General features: G+C 31.2%; 8 protein-coding genes across 8 annotated transcripts, besides 3 other annotated features; 2 read left to right on the forward strand and 6 right to left on the reverse strand.

Moving 5' to 3' along the window:
- Positions 1–65: 65 nt before the first annotated feature.
- On the reverse strand, positions 66–2,727 carry TVAGG3_0512470 (uncharacterized protein; the record flags this gene model as incomplete). The annotated part of the gene is made up of 1 exon (XM_001329202.1): positions 245–2,692. The coding sequence occupies one exon, from the start codon at positions 2,690–2,692 to the stop codon at positions 245–247; it is 2,448 nt and encodes an 815-aa protein (XP_001329237.1).
- Positions 2,728–3,258: 531 nt separating this feature from the next.
- On the forward strand, positions 3,259–3,771 carry TVAGG3_0512480 (COMM domain family; the record flags this gene model as incomplete). Its single annotated transcript, XM_001329203.1, has 1 exon — positions 3,259–3,771. The coding sequence occupies one exon, from the start codon at positions 3,259–3,261 to the stop codon at positions 3,769–3,771; it is 513 nt and encodes a 170-aa protein (XP_001329238.1).
- Positions 3,772–4,104: 333 nt separating this feature from the next.
- On the reverse strand, positions 4,105–5,108 carry TVAGG3_0512490 (inner centromere protein, ARK binding region-containing protein; the record flags this gene model as incomplete). Its single annotated transcript, XM_001329204.1, has 1 exon — positions 4,166–5,107. The coding sequence occupies one exon, from the start codon at positions 5,105–5,107 to the stop codon at positions 4,166–4,168; it is 942 nt and encodes a 313-aa protein (XP_001329239.1).
- A 402-nt stretch (positions 5,109–5,510) lies between these two features.
- TVAGG3_0512500 (armadillo (ARM) repeat-containing protein family) lies at positions 5,511–9,898 on the reverse strand (the record flags this gene model as incomplete). The annotated part of the gene is made up of 1 exon (XM_001329205.2): positions 5,628–9,884. One exon carries the CDS (start codon positions 9,882–9,884, stop codon positions 5,628–5,630), a length of 4,257 nt encoding a protein of 1,418 aa, XP_001329240.1.
- Positions 9,899–11,626: 1,728 nt separating this feature from the next.
- Positions 11,627–14,054: a mobile genetic element.
- An 866-nt stretch (positions 14,055–14,920) lies between these two features.
- Positions 14,921–14,953: a mobile genetic element.
- Positions 14,926–15,048: a mobile genetic element.
- A 492-nt stretch (positions 15,049–15,540) lies between these two features.
- TVAGG3_0512540 (uncharacterized protein) lies at positions 15,541–17,310 on the forward strand (the record flags this gene model as incomplete). The annotated part of the gene is made up of 1 exon (XM_001329208.1): positions 16,522–17,301. The coding sequence occupies one exon, from the start codon at positions 16,522–16,524 to the stop codon at positions 17,299–17,301; it is 780 nt and encodes a 259-aa protein (XP_001329243.1).
- A 315-nt stretch (positions 17,311–17,625) lies between these two features.
- On the reverse strand, positions 17,626–18,411 carry TVAGG3_0512550 (uncharacterized protein; the record flags this gene model as incomplete). The annotated part of the gene is made up of 1 exon (XM_001329209.1): positions 17,748–18,326. One exon carries the CDS (start codon positions 18,324–18,326, stop codon positions 17,748–17,750), a length of 579 nt encoding a protein of 192 aa, XP_001329244.1.
- A 1,418-nt stretch (positions 18,412–19,829) lies between these two features.
- Positions 19,830–20,285, reverse strand: TVAGG3_0512570 (unfolded protein binding; the record flags this gene model as incomplete). The annotated part of the gene is made up of 1 exon (XM_001329210.1): positions 19,830–20,285. One exon carries the CDS (start codon positions 20,283–20,285, stop codon positions 19,830–19,832), a length of 456 nt encoding a protein of 151 aa, XP_001329245.1.
- A 219-nt stretch (positions 20,286–20,504) lies between these two features.
- TVAGG3_0512560 (unfolded protein binding) lies at positions 20,505–20,930 on the reverse strand (the record flags this gene model as incomplete). The annotated part of the gene is made up of 1 exon (XM_001329211.1): positions 20,505–20,930. One exon carries the CDS (start codon positions 20,928–20,930, stop codon positions 20,505–20,507), a length of 426 nt encoding a protein of 141 aa, XP_001329246.1.
- Between the last annotated feature and the right edge of the window lie 992 nt (positions 20,931–21,922).

Raw genomic sequence — 21,922 nt, forward strand, 5'->3', positions numbered from 1 at the left:
CAAAAAGTTCTTAATTGCGATCACTTGTGGCTGCAATTGTTCATTCCGATGAAGGATAATATAATTCTGGCAGTAATGTATTAATAACCAGCTAACTAAATATTCTCAATTTTGATTAGTCATTATTGTTTGATAATAATGTGATATTATCATCAACTTTGTGATAGCTTAGGGAACAATAACTTAAAATTCAATTTTTTCATACGATCTAATATTTATATATAAATAACATGAAAAATAACAATTAATTTGTTGCTCTTCCGCTAACTGAAACCATAAAATGTGGTAAGTTATTTGGAGCAAATATAATATCTGAGCTATATGACCCAGATGTAATTGGCGTGAATTCTATTGGAAACCTAACATATTTCTTGGGTTCTATTTCAAAATTACTGCATGATGATTTGAATGGATAAGGAACAATTGCATTAATAGTGCATTTATTCTCAGTTCTATTAAAGATTTTGATTGTGGCTGTAGAAGTCGTGTTTATCTGTGATGTTGGGAACGTAATATTATCAATATCACATCCTATTACTTCCTCGTGGAGCTTCTTAATTCCACTTCCAGTTAAATGAATCTTTTTTGAATAATTATTAAAAGTTAATTCTAAATCTGCTTCATAAGTAACCTTTTGTATTGGCATGAACTCAATAACAAACTCGGATGTTGCATATGGCTGTAATTTTAACATTTTGGGATACTTGATAATTTTATGTATTTTTGTGAAATTTGATATGCAATTTAATATGATTTGGATTTCTTTATCTTCAAGATTTCTAATACATAAATTATGCTTGCGTGTTTTGAGTATTTCACATAATCCGAAATTAATTTCATTATTTTTGATAGAAAATGGTGCTTGATATTTACCCTTTTTGATTCTAATAGGTTTTATATCCTCTGATGATATTTGAACTGTGAAATTTCCCACATTAGTATGAATTTCAATTGAAGATTGAACTTCTTCTTTACATTCAACAGTACATGTGATTGTACTATATCCCATGATTATACCTGATTGTGGGTATACAGATACTGATGGATTAAATGCAAATGATGTGAAGTTTAATTTATCTGATGATAAATTTGAAATTGTAAACTTGGAACTGTTATTAATCAATACAGACAAAGATTCTGGTCTAACAAATACTTTCTTGGCAACTGTGATTGATTCATTATAAACTAAAATATCATTATATCTCAAACTATTCTCAAACTCTTCTGAAACAACATGTAAATCGAGTTGTTTTATAAAATTATCTGCAAATTCTATTTCATCAGAGACTTTTATATTCTTGAACATCTTGGAGAAAAAGTTATTTGGATCTAATGCCGACAATAGTTGTCTAAGTATTTCATCACCACTAAAAGCTTTTATTGGAAATTGTAATGATCCTTCAGGAATTCCTTTCATCGTGAATTCGAAATAATGTGATGAATGAGGTGGAATTATTGCAGATGGTGTTGAAAGTAGTAATTTAGAATTCTTTTGATCAACTGTGATTACAACAAATGCATTGATATCACCTGTGTTTGTAACCTTCATTTTCCCATGAAACTCATTTTGTAAAGAATACTTTAAGCAAACTTCGCGGGGAAATTCAACAGAATTAATACCTTTATATGCAATTATTGGGATTGAAGCAGAGTTTCCTCTAGTTATTGCATTAATTTGTGCAGCAACTTTTTCTCTTTTTATTTTTTTCAAATAAATTTTGAAAAACCGTGAGGATGGGATGTAAATAGGGAATTTTAGCCACTTTGGACCTTCAATATGAAACTCATTCTCACATATTATCTGAATTTTTCTGAAAATATCATTTTCATCTTCGTTTTGATGAAAAATCAATGTTTTTGGTTTAATTTCAATTTCACATTCTTCTTCGTCATGTGAAATTGCAATGTTTTCTTTGGGCTCTGTTAACTGCTTTGATTTTTTATCTTCTGCTTCAATTGTCAATGAAATACAATTATTGATTTCATTTTGATTTGTTTCATTAGGCTTTGAATCTATATTGGTCTTAGTGATAGATAGTTTTCGTTTAATGCTGATGTTTTGTTTTACATCTGTAAGTGAAAGTTCAATATTTGAAATTTCTGCATTTATCTCATCAATTCTCACAATAGTGCTTTCGGTATGATTTGAATGTATGCATAGATGATTATTTTCGATATGAACATTTGAGTAATTGCATGAAATTGTAAGATTAACTTCATCATTTCCAATATTTTTTATTGGAATTGTATGACTTTTATCAAAAGGAATATTGTAATTCCATAAGTATGAGCTTTGTTCTGGTATAATAATTTGTGATTCATAGCAATTTCCTGTAATATTTATTTGCGTTTTCGTGATTGAATCTATATCAAGTAAAATTTTTGATTCTCCGATAGTAGTTGGGTAGTAGATAATATGTACGGTTTTTGATTTTCCAGGTTCAATATAAATTTGGCTTTCAGGAATCGAAAATGGTGAATTTTGGGGCAAATTACGTAAAGCCTCAAATGCTTTATCAGATGAGTTTGAAATTAAAATCTTTTTAATTTGTTTTTCATAAGTTTTAAAGCTAATAAAATGTATAAATCTTGGAAAAACATTAATTGTGGAAAAATTAGTAGAGAATTTCTTATCGGAGGATTCATCTGGTATATGAGATGGTAGAAAATCTCCAACTGAGCTAGTTTCCATCAAATCCTAGCACAGTTTACAAAAAATGTACGTTTATTTTATAATTTAATTTTGATTCTCTCGCTTGCTCAATTTAATTTAAGACTCTGCGTGTGTAAAATTGAATAGCATCTCGTTCTAACCTTTTGCTTTTAAGTACTTTGTAAATAATATTGTCAATGAGGCTTTTACTAAAAATATCTTTAAATAAATCATATCAAAGAACTCAATCTAAGATCTCAATGCAATTTTTGAAAGACTTGTTTCAAAATACACATTTAGTTTTGGCTATTTATATTGAGAATTCACTATTCAATAACTTATTTAAGCAGATTCTTCCATTCCTGAGGACTTACAGAGATTAATTGCTCTAATATGATACAATTTGGTTCGAAAGAAAATATTACATGATCTTGTAGATGAGAAAATTATTTCATAAAATCCAGATTCGAAATAGAGTGCAATAATTAAGAAATCATATGAAAAATAATGAGTTATATAGAATACATCATCATACATATTGTTATACCTGATGATAAATACGAGAAATGCTTTTACTTCATTTATCGTAAAAAGTGACATTTGAAATGGAATCGATTGATGAAGAACGGTTAGAGAATATCATCAAAACAGTCGTTGATGTTGTTTTGGGCTACTCCAAAGAGGAAACTCTCAACAGTAAGTTATTAGATTTCGACACACATCAGAGAGAAACTCTTGTCAAGGCATTATTAGCTGTTCTTCGTCAAGCTTTAGCACAACACTTAGAGGAAGAAGCATTTACAAATCTCCTTAACGAAAAATTCGTCGAACAAAATGTTATTACGAAAGGATTAAAAGAATATTACGTAAAGAATATGGTAAATCTTCAACAGCATTATGCACAATGTTGCCCACTAAATCCAGGACTAGTTGATTTCAAGTGGGTTTCGACTCTTCCATCAGATTCTAAATTTGGCTTGTCATCTGCTCAGCCTACAGTTAAATGCCAAATCACTACTACGAATGGCGCTTTTGCATTCAATCTCTCCCCAGAAGCTGTTCAGAATTTAGCAGCTGAAATTCAAAATATCCAGAATGTTATCCAAGAGGTCAAATAATTTCATTTTTAAAATAAAATTTATGGGTGTACCTCTTATTATGATTAATAAACCTATTATTTCAATAAAGCCATTGTCATAAAAATATATTTAGGTTTTGAATAAGATTTACTATAAAATAATAGTTATATCATATTACCCAAAATAAGCTGATTAATATACTCTCTAAAAAGCATTACATTACCATCTAATAAAAAATATGAAATAAATTTCAAAATTGGTATATGATAATATAGTAAATAATAGTCCTCACATGTTTGTTTGTTAAATTCTATGCTGAAAATTGATGGCTTCATGATGGTTAAAGAATATTGATTCTTTCATAGAAAAATGTTAATTTTTAGCATAATCAAATATATCTCTAACTAAAGTAATAAAATGCCGCACTTTTTATTCATATGTTTTTGAATCTGGTCTTTGAATAATTTTCAATTTCTTCTCTGGTAATTCCATCATGAGCCCAGTATCCACTTTCGTTTCTTTTTGCCCACTTCTGGTTTGTTCTATCAAATATTTCTTCAAGATTACATTCCATCGGGAAGTCAAAGAAGATTTCGTCAGGATTGATGTGATATTGTTTTTTGAGCTCTTTTTCAAGTTGTTCACCTCTGGCCCAATGGGGAATTGTTTTTCCGTGAATTTCAATTGGATTCCTTTCATACATCTCATATTCATCTTCGAATTCATTTCCTTCATCGCAATCATCGGACATTTGATAGTTTTCTGACTCTTCTTCAGCTTCTTCGAATGCAAACTTAAAAGATGTCTTTTTAATCTTGACTTCTTGCTTCTTTTCATTGAGTTTTTCTTTCCATGCTTCTCGAAATGAATATGCTGATTGTGTTAATTCTTCAACTGAACCTGAAAGTGCAAATGGAGATGCGGGTGGTGAATATAATTCGTTATTTTCCAATGTGTTATCATCATCTGATGATGTTTCAATTAAAATAGAGTCATCACAAATGAATTTAATTGAAGAAGTGCTTAAACTATTAGTACTTAAGCATGAACTCTCTTGATCTCGACTTACGTTAGAATTTGAATTTTGGTTATTTCGTTCAATGCTAGATTTTGAGTTATTTAAGCTATGTTTCAACTCTGATTTGATTGGCGAGTTTATTGAATTCCTAAGTTCTCCAATAGGTCTTTCATCATTATCTTTTGAGTCTAGAGATGAATTGGAGTTAAATGATGAAGCAGATGATGAAAATAAATTTAATTGGAATGAAATTGTGTTTAACCAATCAAAATGAACTTCTTCCTGTCGCTTATAGTTCGAAAATGTTAAATTTAAGAGATGATCTAAATCCGAAATAATAGTGTTAATTGAATGCATATTGAGAAATAATTAACGTACAATTACGAATCCCTGCGGATATAATAATGTATATACGTTTACAAGCATGTGATCCCAAAAAGATCTCTCAACAAATATGTCAATATTTTGAGAATCTCAAAATTGTGTTTAATTCAGATCTTAACTTCTCCTCTGATATTATTAAGATGTGCATGACGTTATACTTGTGTTTGAAGATTTTATCTTGAAAAATTTGGATTGAAATCAAATTCAATCCTTTTTTGGTAATGTACTATATAATATTATTAAAACATGCTAATATTTAATGAAAATCATTGTAAGACAATCTATTAATAATATCTTTTCACTGAAATTTTTCAATTTTAACATTTGGGATGCTAAATACATCAATATTGTTCAATATTTAAACTATACATGGCAATTTATAATGAACTTTTTTGTATTTTTGCCTCAAATAGAATAAAACTAAAATTATCCATCTAAAATCAAAACAAATAAAAAAAATTACATATGCAATATAAATAAAACTAAAACATATTTAACAATTAGATGCAATAAGGGCACCTTTCATAACTTTTTCTTCGCATAAGTTCTTAATTGCCTCAAATCTCTCTTTTGAAGGCATTGCATCAGCGACGTCTTCAGCCAACTTCAGGATACTTTGTCCAGCATCATCAGTAGACCTTCTCAAGTACATAGCGATGCAGAGATAAGTCCAAAGGAATGGATGATCGAGAAGAGCGAGTTTTCCAACAAGAAGGAAAGCGCTTTCCTCGGCATCAAAGCGTGCGGCCACTGAGTCGGCCAAATCAATAGCGGTTTGGAGACATGGCCGTGCAATAAATGCTTTTTGGTTTGTATTCACTGCTTCCAGCCATATGTTTGTCGCATCTTCTTCGTTCCTGGCGTATTTCAGCTGCCATGCAGTGAATGGTTTGCAAATGGAACTGAAGTTAGGATGAGAAGTATTGTATCTGGCAAATTTTTCAGCGTATTCACCGGCGAGTGGCTGAGGAGGTGAAAGGCAGAGAATGATATCTCCGAAAGCGGCGCTGAGAGATGAAAGGGCAGCAAGGCTGGGAGGAGGAATTACGGAACTAAGAGCCGATTTAAGGAAGGAATCTTTTACTTCATTAAATCTAGGGTGGGAAATAATTCTATGGATAATTACACTGACAATTTCTGGATACGGCCAATAGAATGATTCGGTTTCTGGGGTTGGAGAAATCGCTTTTAAGAAATTCTGCAAAATTGAAGCGAAAAGATTGAACGCTAAGTTGTTTGCGGTCTTAGATACCATTGAGAGACAAATTCTCATTGCAATGACTTGTTCCGAGCGCAATTGCGACTCAAATAATAATGTCATTGTATATCTCGAAGCTTTTGTAAGGGATTGGCCAAGGCAGAAGATAGTAAATATATCTGCTGTGTAAGGAGAATGGGCTCCAAGGCCACTGTCCGATTCTATAATGAAATTAATGATTTTATCCGTTGGTGCTGAAATTTTCATTGATTCGCTAAATATTCCAGCGATTTCGTTATGCATAGAACTATCTCCAGCGGTTATCATCGTTAATTTTTCGAGTTTTGCGGTGAGTTCGTCCATAATTTCTTTCTTTTCTTGGTTCTTCGAATCAACTATCCTTGATAGTACTATTCTTAATAGTCTGAGTGATCTCTGGAGCTTCTTTGGCTTCTCACCGAGAATTTCGATATTTTCTATGACAAATTCAGCAATATTCGTAAGAGTATCCAACGGAACGTCAAATCTCTGGACTGTCTGTGTGATTTTGATGATGCTCTTCTTTGATGTTCCGTGTTTGTAGATATAATTTTCAAATTGTTGCTGTGCAATCAAATAGAACGCGATATCTACAAGAGAAACTGATTTTCCGAACTGAATCATCTCGAAAATGTCCGGATTTTTGTCAAGTTTCAATATTTCTATTGCTTTGTCACGAATCTTGTCGCTATAAGGGCATTTACCAGCATATCTCATCAGATACTTCATGAGAATGTTGTCTTTTACCTCTAAAAGAGATAAAACGGCTGTTTCTGGGATAATAATGTTATATCTGGTGCAATAATCAATTATATAGCCACAAAGATCGGCAACTTCAGGATGATCAATCTTTCTGATGGCTTCGTAGAGTATTGGCCCAATAATATCTTCCTTTATTTTGATAAAAGAAAATCTGAAGAAATTCATCAGTAAAGGAGCATTAAACTGGAATGTTCCGTTCAATAGTCTTGGCGCTAATGATGAAATCTTGCTTCCTTTCTCTGGAACGAAAGAAAATTCTTTTGTCGGATCAATATTTTCGATGTAGTGATTCATTTGGTAGATGTGCTTGTCCATGTATTCTTGTATCATTGGTTTGAACTGTTCTAAGTTCTTAACAATGTATTTCCAATGCTTTGAAGATAATTTTTCAAAATTATCAACAAAAAGTATTCCTTTTGCATCAATTCCGGATATATAAGTATAAAGATCGGCATCATTGATGTTTATATCCTCAAAAGGTGTTGAAGATATGTATCTATTGACATCATTTGATAATCCTCTCTTTAAATCAAAAATAACGCGTTCTCCATACGGCAACTGTTCCTTACATCTACTGCAAAGGTCTTCAGCAAGGTTATGGTCAGTCAAACTAAGAATTCTGTAAAATCTGAATAAATTATCTCCAGTTTTTACTCTTCCTGACTCCAGAATCGCTGAAACATTCTTTGCAGCACCTTCTACAATGACTTTCGGAGCTTGTACTATGAAATCGCAGCATGTTGCCGCTGAATCTATACTTGATGTCCAATTCATTATCGTAAGTATCGCGGAAGCAAGGTTTACAAACTCCTGGGATGATGTATCGAGCTTTAGCATACAAAGGGCTGCGACTTCTCTTGGGAAAAGGTGCAAAATTTGGTATGCCATCAGATTAATCAGCTGCATATTGATCAATTTGCAGTTTATGAGGTATTCGAAGCAGTTTATGATACCAGGAACAGCTTCGTAAGTTGTCGGGAGGATATTGGCCACTAAATCCGTTTCAACCAAAGTTAAATAATTTGGAATCTCCAAATGGTTGAAATCGAAGGCCATCTGCATTTCTCGTTGTGTGAATGACGCGAATATTGCGTTCATCCAGTCAGCCGCCCTTGCAATTACCGGGACAGATTTCGATTCGTGCTTAAGCCTTGCGAGATAAAGGAAACCTTCGGAAGCAATCTTAGGGTCTTCGTATAACATGATTATTTCTTCTACAGTTGGAGCGATCTCTTTAAGAGGTTTCGAAATTCCGAATTCTGCCAGAAGAGAATTCAGTAATTTCAATATCTTAAAGGCAACATCGATGCTGAACATGTCATATTTATATATATCCGCTACAATCTGATGTATCGTAAGCAGAGTAGTGAAATTTGTCAAAACCGTAATTGCATTAGCTGAAAGGGATTCATGTGATGAGAAGCAACACTCAAGGAGATGCTTCTGAGCACGAGGTACGTATTTATCAATGGCTGTTGCAGCTTGATTCACATCTAATACGTCAAATAACTTTACAATGGCATCTTGTTGTACCCAGTTGAGATTGTCCATATTCAAAATTGAATTGAGAATATTTCCCAACTGTTTTTTGGAATTTTCATCTGAAATCGTAAATAAAATGTTAAATGGATCGCCAAACGCTTCGCAAAATGCACAGAAGATGTCTCCTGTGGCCTTCTTATGTGTCTCCACTAATATGTCTATTACAAATTTCTTTCCTTCCTCATTATTGTTTCTAATTACGAAATCTTTCAAAGCTCTGAGTTTTGCACAGGCCAGACTGCTTGGATCTGCTTCGTCTGGTAGTAATTCTTCCTTAGGAACAGGTAGCAATACATAGAATTTCCTCAAATGCTTAGGAATTGTTAATTTTGAACATTTTTCGGAAATTTTTTGTAAATGCTCTGGAGAATTCCTTGCAATTAACACGAGAGTAGATGAAGCACGTTCAAAATCAGTGAGATTTTGTGTTTCTGTCTCTAAAACTGATAAAGACATGTTAAGAAAATCATTTAAGTAATTATTCGAAACAACTTCATTGTAAATGGTAGGATTTTGTAATATTTCGGGTCCTAAAGCCAGAATGATTTGATTTAAGTTGTTAGATCGTGAAAATTCCAAAGTATCATGGATTAATATTTTTGGATTCATCGAAATTAATATATTTGCGACTTCAACGAATGAATGATTTGGATTTCTTCCGAATGAGATGAGCAGAGAGCGTAGTAATGCTTGATGGAACTGTTTTTCTAAAGGTCCCATTAATTTAACAATATGTGGAAGATGTTGTATGTACTGACTTACATCTATTCCGAAATGATGTAGCACGGGCGTATTAAGAATGAAATTATTGACTTCTATTGGTGCAATAAAGTGAATTAAATGTGTAAAACAACTAATAATTGCAATGGAAACATTCGGAGATACTTCTATTTCTAGTACGGCTTGTGAAAATGATGATGAAATTACCTTGGGAAATATTGGCGCGATAGTAACAATAATTGCACCTAAACATGAATAAGAATTGAGTCTGATGATTGCTTCTGAGTGTCCAGAAAGATGAAATAAAAGTCTCCATACTTCGACCATGGATGTTACTGGTTCAAAATCAGAAAATTGTTCAAACCATTTCAATGAAATCGAACTGCGTAATGATTGTAACGCAGCAACAATTTCATTTATGTCTTCAATTGGCCGTTTTGTTGCAGAAACAAGGCGAGAGAAGTGAGATTCGCTCAAAACTTTCGCCATTTATTTTATTTCTGACAATATTCCATGTAAAGTTAACGTCACTTTTTTGCCATCAAGAGAAAGAAGCTTAGTCCAACATAACTTTTTTTCAAATTCAGAGACTTTAATTAGGAAAATGTATAATAGCATACAGTATACTATTACTGATATGGGTGTAATTAGTCTTGAAAGATCAAATCAAATAAAGTTAGAACTTGCTAAATATATGTTTTATGGAGAAGAAGGACGACGATTATAACCGCTTTTTTTAACAACTCTCATAACTCGTCTTTTTCATGTTCATATTTCCATTTCTGGTCTAGACATGTATCACATCAAATATCATATATTGTTTAAAAGATTTTACTAGAACAAGTATATTGTTTTGTGCAAAGTAAAATTTCAATGTGTCAATCTATAAAGCTTGATTTTTACTGCATATGCAATATAGCATCTTTTTTTAAATAGAGTTTTGAAGATAAGCATATATCGGAATGATATGTTCTTGTTATTGTAAAATCTTAGATGTTGAAATAAATATTTTATTAGATAAAAAAGAGTGTTTATTCATTATAAATAGAGTTTCGTTAAGCAAATATTTTAGTCGTAACGTTGGAATTTTTAAGATCAAATATTTGCATTCAATTAATAAATTTGCTGCAAAATTATAATCACGAGCTATGAATTTTGAGAAATGCACCTTGTATCTCAAGATCGTAGAGACAAAAATCTGTAAAGGTTTAGTAATGAACCTATTACTAGCAGCCTATTCAAATTTCGTTTCTAATGTAAACATTTTCGTGCATATTATCTAATGTATGATTATTTTATGGGATGTTCTAGTTTGTTGGAGCAAAATAACATACTCATTTTTTAATTCGCAATATGAGTTGTCTTTCTTCAAATTGTTTTCAAAAAAAATACTGACAATGTTTTGTTCTGCAGTTTAAAACCAAACCGTGCAATTTTTGTTGAATCAGAATCAGTAATTCAGCCTTCAAATCCAAAAAAAATTACCACCAAATAAAAGTTGGATATAATTTTTTTTGTCGAAGTATGTCAAGTTCAGAGCACTCAAAAAATGAAACTGAATGTGATTTTAGTAGCATTAAGCCAATTGAAGTATTTGAATACCCTGATCAAGCATCAAAAATGATTTGGGGTGTCAATTCCATTAATATTTTACAAACATCTTCAAAAATTATAGAATTCATTGCAAACAACAAAATATCTATCCAAATGTCACTTTATTTGATTGATATTATTTCACGAATTCATTCTAAAGATATTAAATTATTAACAGAACTTTATCAAAAGGTATCAACCGAATTTTCATACAACAGCAAACCAGAAAATAAGGAACTAGCGACACTGTTACATTATCAAGGTCTCAAATTCGAAAATTTCAAACCTACAAAGAAAGAATAAGAAATTCTGAATTTATATTCCACAGAATCTCCTTTATACTTTATTGCATGGGATAAAGTTGATGATCTTAAGAATAAATTCCCAAATCTTGATATTAATAAGCAAATAGATTATCAAATCACACCACTTGACTGTGCAATAAAATATGGATCAGAATTGTGTTTCAATTACTTGAAAAATTTAGGAGCTAAATACACTTCTTACTCCGAAGAATATGCTGTTCAAGGCGGAAATAAAGAGATTTTTATGCAAATGATAGAAGATGGTAAATCATTTAATAGCATGATTAGTACAGCATTGGATTATCGAAACTATGAAATTGCTGGGTATCTTAAGGATGGGCACTCATTAGGGTGATGAAAAAAATCAAGTCTAGCAAAGTCAATATATTAAAAACAGTGAAGACTATTATATAGCATTATAGTGCACAAGCTCAAATATTTAGTGATGCATTTCTCGAACTTATTTTATTTATAAGTTAACCTTGAAACATGAATTTTAGTATATCATGAGCATATTTTTTTCTAATTTTGCAATACTTATAATATCATACCAGGATTCATGTGGAAGTCTAATATTTGGTATATAATATTCTTACAATAAATGTATTAATTCAATTATATTCAAAATGATGGGTCGCAATTTTTACTGAAATTGCAAATTTAATTTCAACAATGAAATTATTGTTTAAAAAAATAGCACAACAGCAAGATGGACAATCATATATAGAATTATAATGCTCCATATAATGCTTTGATTTGATGCGTATATAATGTTATTTTTCGAACATCTTTGTAAAAAATTGATTTTTGTAATTTTTGAAAAAATTCGATTTTATTTCGAGATTTCCTCTATAGGTGAAGTATATTGAACAATATTCCTATGGGAGAAAATAATTGTAAGTATGAGTACTTTCATTAATACTATGGGTGCCATGGTTATCGCTCAAACGATCAAGTTATATCTCGATTGCGTAAATTGAAATTTTGCTATTTTCTAAATTCACGGCAACAACATTCTTTTATCCTGATCGTACATCACAATATTTGAATGTGCGACCATTTGTTCAAGAAACCGTCAAGTTATTCTTCATTTTTCATGCCGCGGCGAACAAAAGCAGTTGCAAAGCGTATAAAGAACTTAGTTCAAAGCGCGAAAAAATAGGGTAGAGCCATATGTCGTCAACACTGTTGAATTTGTGCTATCTGTATTATTGAGCGGCGCTACATTTTGCCAATCAGAATTTCAATTCATGATGAATAACATCAAAGTTCCGTCAGAAGCTACATTTCATCGAGTCCAAGAAAAGGTTGGTCGTGTTATCATAGAAGTTGCCAGAGAATCTGTTAATTATTGGAAATCTCGAATGAGAAAATGTTCGGGACTTTTGTTTGACGGTTCTTGGAGTCAGAGAAGAAATGCAATGTTTTGCTATGTACAATTTGTAGAAGAGAAACTCAAAAAAATTGTAGATTGGGAAGTGATATCTAAATCTTTTAAAAATTTCAAAGGTAATTTCAACGGAAAATCAAATGAAATGGAATTTGAAGGCTTAAAAAGAATGCTGAAGCGTTGGAATAATGAAAAACGTGTAAATTTTTTTGTGCATGATGGCGATGTCAAAATTGTTTCTACAATCAAAAATACGTTCAAAGGTATCAGAGAATACAGAGATCCTGGACATTTTCTTAACAATATACAGAAAAAGCTCAAACTGCCAGAATTCAGAATCTTATCTAGCATTTCAAAGAATTTATTGCGTTGGCTTAGGCAACTTCTCAATGACACACATATGTCAATTAAAACAAAGAAGTTTTTATGGTTGAATTCCGCTAAACATTATGCCGGAAATCATAAATTTTGTCCAGATCCTGAAAAATGCAAGATGATTAAACCATGGAAATATGCAAAAAATAAAACTGCTATAAAAACACTTAAAAAATTCCTCGAAGATACCGTAAAAATCTTTGATATGGTAAAAAAGATTCATTCAACTCAAGTAGTTGAATCGATAAACCATATCAAAGCAATGCTTGCTAATAAAAATATTAATTGGCATGCTTCTTGGCCAATTAGGATGGCAGTCACAATATTGCATTTCAATGAAAGTATGTTTGAAACGATTGTAGCAATAAGATACAGGTTAAATTTACCAACAATGCCAGAAATGATGAACAGATATTTCAGAATGTATGATCCAACAAAAGATTTAATCAAAGCATTCAAAAATTCAAAGCAAGTTCAAAAAAAGTTTGCGGCATTAAGAGCTATAAAGAGAGGTCTTCAAGCTACCGATGATCGTATTACTCTTAAATCACATAAATAATTATTAAATTTATTTCACCCTCAAAACATCATAATCTTGCACCTTCTTTGAATAAACACTTTCACCTTCTATTTTTAATTAATGTTTTTAATTGTCCAAAATTTTTAGATTATATAAGATATAATTTTTTATAAAAGTATTATTTTCTAAAAGATAAGTATATATTCTTAATCACAAAACCTAGCATTTTATCATATCTATATATCAGCTTCCTAAATATAATACTCATATAGTTAGTATGATTTTAATGTTTTTGAACATGAAACGAAAATATGATTACAATCATATAACATAATGGAGTTATTGATATAACTTATATGCATGATACATTAAGAAGTCTTCCAACAATATAGATATAGTTGTAGATTCCTATGATTCCTTTTATATTGTGAGATAATAACATTTTTATGCTGTCATGAGCCTATGAGTGCCCATCCTTAATCATTGTTTTATCACATTCTCTTTCGTTTAATATTTATCATTGTTTTATCACATTCTCTTTCTTTTCATATATATTATCATTTTATAAAATTTTCATTCTTTTCATATCTATCATTGTGTTATGAGATTCCCTTTCTTCTCATATTTATCATTCTTTTATTACATTATCTCAATTCTCATATTTATCATCTTTTCATGAAATTCTTTGAATATTAATGAATGCCCTCTTAGTATTGCAATCAAAGAAAATTCGATAGAAATCATCAAACTCTTAATTGAACATGGTTCTGATGTTAACATGAAACTTATTGTCTTTCTTTTCATATTTATCATGGCTTTATTACATTATCTCTCTTTTAACATTTATCATGTGTTTCATATCTTTATCTTTCTTTTCATATTTATCATCATTTGATGACATTCCATTTCTTTTCATATTTATCATTGTATCATACAATTCTCAATCTTTTCATATTTATCATAGTTTTATTACATTATCTCTATTTTCATATTTATCATTATTATATGCAATTCTTTTTCTTTTTGTATTTATCATTGGTTTATGAAATTCTCTTTCTTTTCATATATATTATCATTTTATGAGATTCTCAATCTTTTCATATTTATCATTGTTTTATTGGATTCTCTCTATTTTCATATTTATCATCTTCTAATGAAATTCTTTGAATAATAATGAATGCCCCCTTAGTATTGCAATCAAAGAAAATTCGATAGAAATCATCAACTTCTTAGTTGAACATGGTGCAAAAAATATCAAATGATAGTAACGTTGGCATTATTTAAGAATAAACATTCCATATTAATACCAACATTTGATGCCAAACACTCCATTTTATATATATTAAGGGTGCTTTTAAAACTTTCTGACATTCTCTCAAATTTCTTGTTTAAGGTTTTATTTTCTATGCCTCTTCACACCCGTATATCTCTTTTTGAGAGAGTGTCAGAAAGTGGTAAGTGCATCCTTAAAAATTGAAAAAGAAAAATCCAAAACTTGAATTTAGGATGATCTTTGGTTTTTTTTTTCAAATTTGGACCATCCAAAAAGATCAGCCAAATTAGCAACCCTATCCAAAATAATCATTAGTTAGATAATTTGACTTTTATTTCATTCTTAACAGGATTCATGCCTGTATAAAAAAATAAAAGTGTAAATTTATGAGTGTGCTATAATTATTAAATACCTTGAAGTTTTGATATATGGTTTGCTAACAGTTACCAAAACTTATATCTTTTTGATAAATTATCTCTCATATTGATCAATACTTTAGCATAGTGATCATTTGTACTTATAAACAAATACATTTGCTCATATTAGATAAGTTCCATGCTATTTTCTCCAAGTTTAAATTAAAGCTTACAAAAAAATAAACTTTTAATTGTGTTAATGTTAGAGATATCATATTATTACATCTATTGGATATTGAAGACTTCATTATGACTTCATTTTTTAGATTTCAAGTTGAGATCATCAAAATGGATTTTACGAATGGTCCATTAACAGCTCAACTTGATTTAAAAAATCAAAAAATGTTATTAAGTCTATTCGATTCTACGTTTGCTACTAATAAAAATGCGAATTGGGAAAATGAATTAGAAAAATTACCTGATGAGGAACTAAAAAGGCTAATTGAAATAGAATCTGCAGAACTAGAGAAATTAGTCAATGAAAATAATGAAATTAGGCAAGAAATCGAAAAAACTGATTCATATTTTAAAGAAAAGCGAAATATTTTTGGCGAAAGTTTCAAAAAGCTTATGGAGGACAAAGCTGACCTACAAATACGAAAGGATTCTGCAACATTTGATTACAAAATAAAAATTCATGAATTAGAATTCGAAGACAAGCAACTTGATGACGAAATTAAGCAACTACAAGAAGAATTATTGAAATTACGTGTTGAAAATCGCCCAATACATCTCCAAGGCGTTTGGAAATTCAAAGCAGAGAAAATTGCTGAATTTGCCAGCGGAGTTTTAGAAGAAGTAACAGAAAAATCAGACTTTTTAGACAAGCCAATTGAAATTAATACAGAAATATCATCAAAATCCGAAACGCCATGCAATCTTTTAAATGATTATCCAATTGTGAACAAATTAGCCTCTTTTATCAACACTTCATCTGTACCAGAACCACAACCACCGAAATTCCGTCAAAATACTAGAAATCCATTCATTAATGATGAGATGATAAAAGTAATTGAAGAACTAAAGCAAAAGAAGCAATTAAAACAACCAGAACCTAAAATTGTTCCACAGACAACTCCAGAACAGCACCAACAACAATAGCAATCTACAATTTCTCAAAATCCTGTAAATTCTTCTTCAACTCAACAAAGATCAATATCAACACCAACAATCACGTCAAGTTTGACTCCTTCTCAACCGATTTCTTCACAAAATCAACAAATAAAACAAAATCCATCAAATACAAAGCAAAACATGCAACAAAAGCAAAACAATACTTATGACAAACAAATTAAATACCAACAGATACAATTTTCTCAACAAAAACAACAATATAATCAATATCTTCAACAAAAGCAAAATATTCCAGTTCAACCACCAAACCAACGAGAATACCAACATATCCCACAACAAAAAATTGCAATTTCCCATCTTACACCTAAGATTTCTGAAATCCAAATTCCAAAACAGCCAAAACCTCCTATGATGCCACAACAAAGTAACATAAGTCATCCTGTTAATGTTCCACGTCCAAATCAACTTCCTGTTCAGTCAAATCAAATTATTCCACCAAATTATTTGCCTCCGAACATTCAGAAGGACAAAACCGCCGACAAATCGTTACAGGACATAACCGACAGGCTAAAATCCCAATACTTTGAATTACAAAAATTTAGCCAGCAACAGAGCCAAATTGCGCAGAGAATGCCTATAGGACAGACTAACATCAATATAAATCAACCAAAAAAGAGAGGAAGAAAGAAGAAAAATCCTCAATTATCAGATGATGGTGAACATTTTGAGCAACAGAACCCCGCAGTACCTCAGATTAACCAAGCGATGCCACAGATGAATCAGACAATGCGCCCTATTATTTTTCCATATGTAAATTCACAATTTCCTCAAAATCCGACAGTTTTCCAGCAAAATGCAATTCCAAAACCTCAGATTGCATATAATTTACCACAAGGATATCAAAATAGAAGTAATAGCCTCCCAATAAACCCAATGCCTCCGAAAAACAATAAACATTAACATATTTCATTTGTTTTTAATTTATGTATATATTTACAACTCAATTCTAATAATATCTTTTATCCTTCACTCCTTTTTCAATCTTTTGCAATTTTGGTTTATTCTCCTTCTTTATACCAACAGATAGCCTAATAATTGGAATATGAAAATGTGAATTACAATTGCGAAATCATCATTCTGATATAAAATAGAGCAATTATAAAAATATCTAGTTTAAATCTGTAATATTTCAGTTCAAACCTTTATGATCGCATGCACATCAGCATTTTTCACATTATTATGATAAATATTTGATGTCATGATCTGATTAATCCAATATCTTTTCAAATTAACATATTAGGTTACCTAATTTGCAATCCATTTCAAGATAAAATTCATAAAGAAAAGCAGTATGTATTTTAAAATGAATTTTTCATTTTATTACAAAAGAAATGTATTCAAAAAATTTATTCTTGGTCTTTGGTCTGAACAAGTGCGGAGATAAGATATGACTGACGGCGAATAGTATCTTCTGATGATTCCTGTGCAAGTCCAGCATCCATAACTTTTTGTATTAAATTATTTACGTCTGCAATTGTACCTTGAAGTTTTGACGAATCAATAGAAAGGTTCTGTGATTCAATGCATGATTCTGTAAGCTGGGAAATGCTTTGGCTAATTGCATCTACAATCTTGAGAGTCATTTGGCCGGATTTAGTACTAGACATTGGTGTGTCGGGTGCATTTTCAAGAACTGAGCGGATGATTGAAGATGTCTCCTGAGCTTCAGAAGCAGCAACAAGTAAAGCTGTCTTTTGGGATGATAACTTACTCTTTAATTCAGCGCGCTTTTGTTCAATAGCAAGTAATTCTGCATTTGTTTGTGCAACATCTTTAAGAAGTTGACGTTGTCTTTCGATTAATTCTTGTTGATATTGAGAAACTTTGGTAAGAACAGCATTTTCTTCTGTAACCTTCTTTTCATTCTCGTTAATTCTCTGAATCATCTCATCCATTTTAGGTGGTGCTTGGGATTTCGAATCCATTGACAAAAAATTACTAAACGGTTACATTTTCTATCGGCGTGTAGCATCTCAAGAAATATCTAGACGTACAATATATCAAACTCAAGATTGCATCGATATCAAATCAGTTTGCTATCTCATCAAAATCATTATCAAAGCTGTCTAGATGAAACTATCTCTTCAATTTTTGTTGATCACAACTTATTTGGAGAATTGTGAGGCCAATATATGCATTTCTACTTTAGCTTTCCAAAACAAAATTAATAATGTGTAATCAACATTTGTTTCAAAACTTAAGTGACATTTTCGCCATGCGGAAAAAGAAGTTTGGCTGTTTCTTCATTTCCAAAGAAATAGTATAACAAAGGGCAGTGTTTCATGCACTATCTTCTTCATTGATAGGCGCACCATGTGAAATAAGAATTTCAGCCATTTCTTTACTATTATCAATCGTTGCAATATGAAGTGGGGTTCTTCCACCTTCATCTTTTTGATTGATACTTGAACCATGTACAATATGAAATTCTGCTATATCTGCTTTATTTTTAAGAACTGCAGTATGAAGAGCGGTTTTTCCATATTCTTATTCTCATCATCAGAAATAAGAATTATAGCTGTTTCTTTACAATTATTTTCTGCCGCATAATGAAGAGGTGTTTTCTACATGTCCATCTTTATAATTGACATTTGCCCAAAATGAAAGAAAATACTCGCAGTGGGATGTAATATCCAACATAGCTGATTTAATAAAGCAGTTTTTAAAATCATTTGTTTGAACAAGATTATTAAAAATGTTTCAAGATTAATAAAATCTATACAATCAAGTAAATTGATCTATAGATAGTTCTTATTCATCAAGAATGTAACAAAATCAATGTTGTGCGAAATAATTGCACATTCCAAAGATTCATTATTTAGCTTTTTATATTTCGAGGATGTTTTATTGTCGTCTGGAAAAAGTGACAAAATTATTATTGTCGTCTAAAAAGGTGACAAATTATTATTGTCGTCTGGAAAAGTGACAAAATTATCATTGTCGTCTAAAAAATAGATTTTTCAAGCATGTTTCGGTACCTAAATAAAGGAAGAACATCAATTCCATCTATGTATATAGTATGCAAACACGCATGATATATGGAGTAGCTCTTTATCTGGCTAAAAATCCTATTATTTGAAAATTCGCATTGTCGTCTAAAACCGCCAGACGACAATAATAATACCCCTTATATTTCAAACATTCACTCAATATCTCTTGATTTCCTCCCAAAAATGAACGTCGAAGACATGTTCAATTCATTTTTGAGCTGAATTTTGTTCTGAATAATATAACAATCAACTACTCCGTGATAACAACATAATTCAAGTAACGAATATCCTTTGTCATATATCGGATATATTCACTGATTTTCAAAGAAAAAAAAAGATACCAAATGCGATAGAAACTAGTAACATTTTGTTCATACATCAAGAAATGGATAAAAAGAAATGTTAACACGAATCATTATATAACTGAGTAGTTATTTATTACAATTTGAGATGTTTTGGGTATTTCTGGCATCTACCTTTTGGTTGGTCATCAGCTCTTTTACGGATATATTCTATGACATCTTCGAAGTCTTTGATTTGATTATTCATGTACTTCTGGTAAATTGTGGCTGCACCAATAGATTCAGCCTTCATTGGATTTAAGGCGGATTTGATCTTTCCTAGGAAGATATCTTCAAGTTTATCCTTAACAGCTGGGATCATACTGGAACCACCGACAAGCAATACGCTATCGATGTTAAATGGTTCGAGACCAGCTGCTTTGAGGGCAGAATGAATTGGAGTTGGGATTTGTTCAAGAATTGGCTCAATTAAGTTGTTGAGCTTAGTAACTCTAATCTTGACATTAAGATTTTGGCCATTGTAAAAGTATGGAACAGTAATCTGTGTGTTATCCATTGAGCTAAGTGCTATCTTTGCTTCTTCAAAATGCATAACATGTTTTTCTTGTTGTTTGGATCCTTTGGATTAAAATCAGAATTCTTCTTCTTCTTGAATTGTTCAATGCAATAGTCAGCGACGATTTTATCTATATCTGCGCCACCTAAGTTTGAGTTACCAGCGACAGCCTTGACAATGAATACCTGACCATCAATGTAAACGATGGAAGTATCGAGTGTACGAGCGCCAAAGTGGAAAACTAACAAATGAATTTTATCCTTTGGTTAGATGTTGTTGTAGGCGATGACGGCAGCTGTTGGTTCGCTGAGGAACTTGCGGATATTTAAGTTGGCGATTCTTGCAGCTGTTTTGTGCATCGTTGAAGTAAGCTGGAACTGTAATGACGCAGTCTGTTGCTTCTTGGCATGTATAGTTCTTGTATGTATACTTTACATGTTCTAACAAGAAACCGAGGATTTCTTCGGGCATGTATTTCTTGCCGTCAACTACGATTAATGGATTATCATTTACGTCAGGTTGAATTTTGAAACCAACATTCTCCAACAGTTCCTGAACTGAACAATCGTGATATTTATGACCGATCAAATGTTTAACTCCGAAAATTACTCTTTCTGGATATTTATACATCTGATCTTTTATGGTATCTCCAAATGCTACTGAACCTCCTTCTTGAATCATAACGTAGGAAGGGAGAAAATTTATTCTTTGGAAATTGAGAGGTACAATAGCATTCCTTTCTGTGTGAGTATATGCAATGTGGTACAACTATTGTAGATGTACCAAATTTTCCAAGACATAGTACGGCATTTTTTTTGTCAGGCATCATGAGATGGTTGATAAAATCTGAATATTTAATATTAGCACGTATATTAAAGCTAGACTTTATAGAAAGAATGTTTTCAAATTGATTGTTCCAGCAATGAGAAGATTACCCTAAATGGAACTGCAGATCGCAGTACGGAATAGGTACAATAGTAAATATTAGCATGATATGCTATTCCGGTGAAGATTCATTGCAAATTAACTACTTTGAACTTCTAGAACTAATTCTATTATATCAAAAAAACTGACATTTGAAATTATGTTCAAATTATTGCCAAAAAACGTTAGAAAGGATATTAATAACTTAAAGATAATAGTTAAGAATTTCTCATGCCGATTTTTAATGTATTCAACTTTCAATTCTTTGAACTTCAAAAATATCACAAATTTGAGAACGATATCTTATTGAATTTTTTTAGAAGGAAAGGAATTTCATCATGGCACTATTAATATTTAAATTTCAATTTTTTGATAATTACTTCAAGATAGAATATAACCGTCCATTGAAAAATTTCATGAAGGAAAAGCTGCACATGACACTAACAATTATTAATATCAAATTTTTACAAGTGTGTTATAGTTTCGTCAATTTTTCTGTACAATTCACAAAAGAACAAATTCTCAAAAAAAAATTTTTTTGGACTGCCTTCATCAATGACAAGGACTTCTTTACAAGTCCCTGTTGAATACCTACCGACAACGGCAGATCGAATTCCGTGCTTTCTTCCTGTTCTATGCGACTTTATTAGGAAGAATATAACTTCTGAAGGAATTTTTAGGAAAAATGGAAATAAAGAAAAAATCAAAAGAATTAACATTGCATTATCCCAGCATGTTCCAAAAATACC

The sequence above is a fragment of the Trichomonas vaginalis genome, chromosome II (genome assembly GCF_026262505.1).
Source record: "Trichomonas vaginalis G3 chromosome II, whole genome shotgun sequence".
NCBI classification, from domain to species: Eukaryota; Parabasalia; order Trichomonadida; family Trichomonadidae; genus Trichomonas; species Trichomonas vaginalis.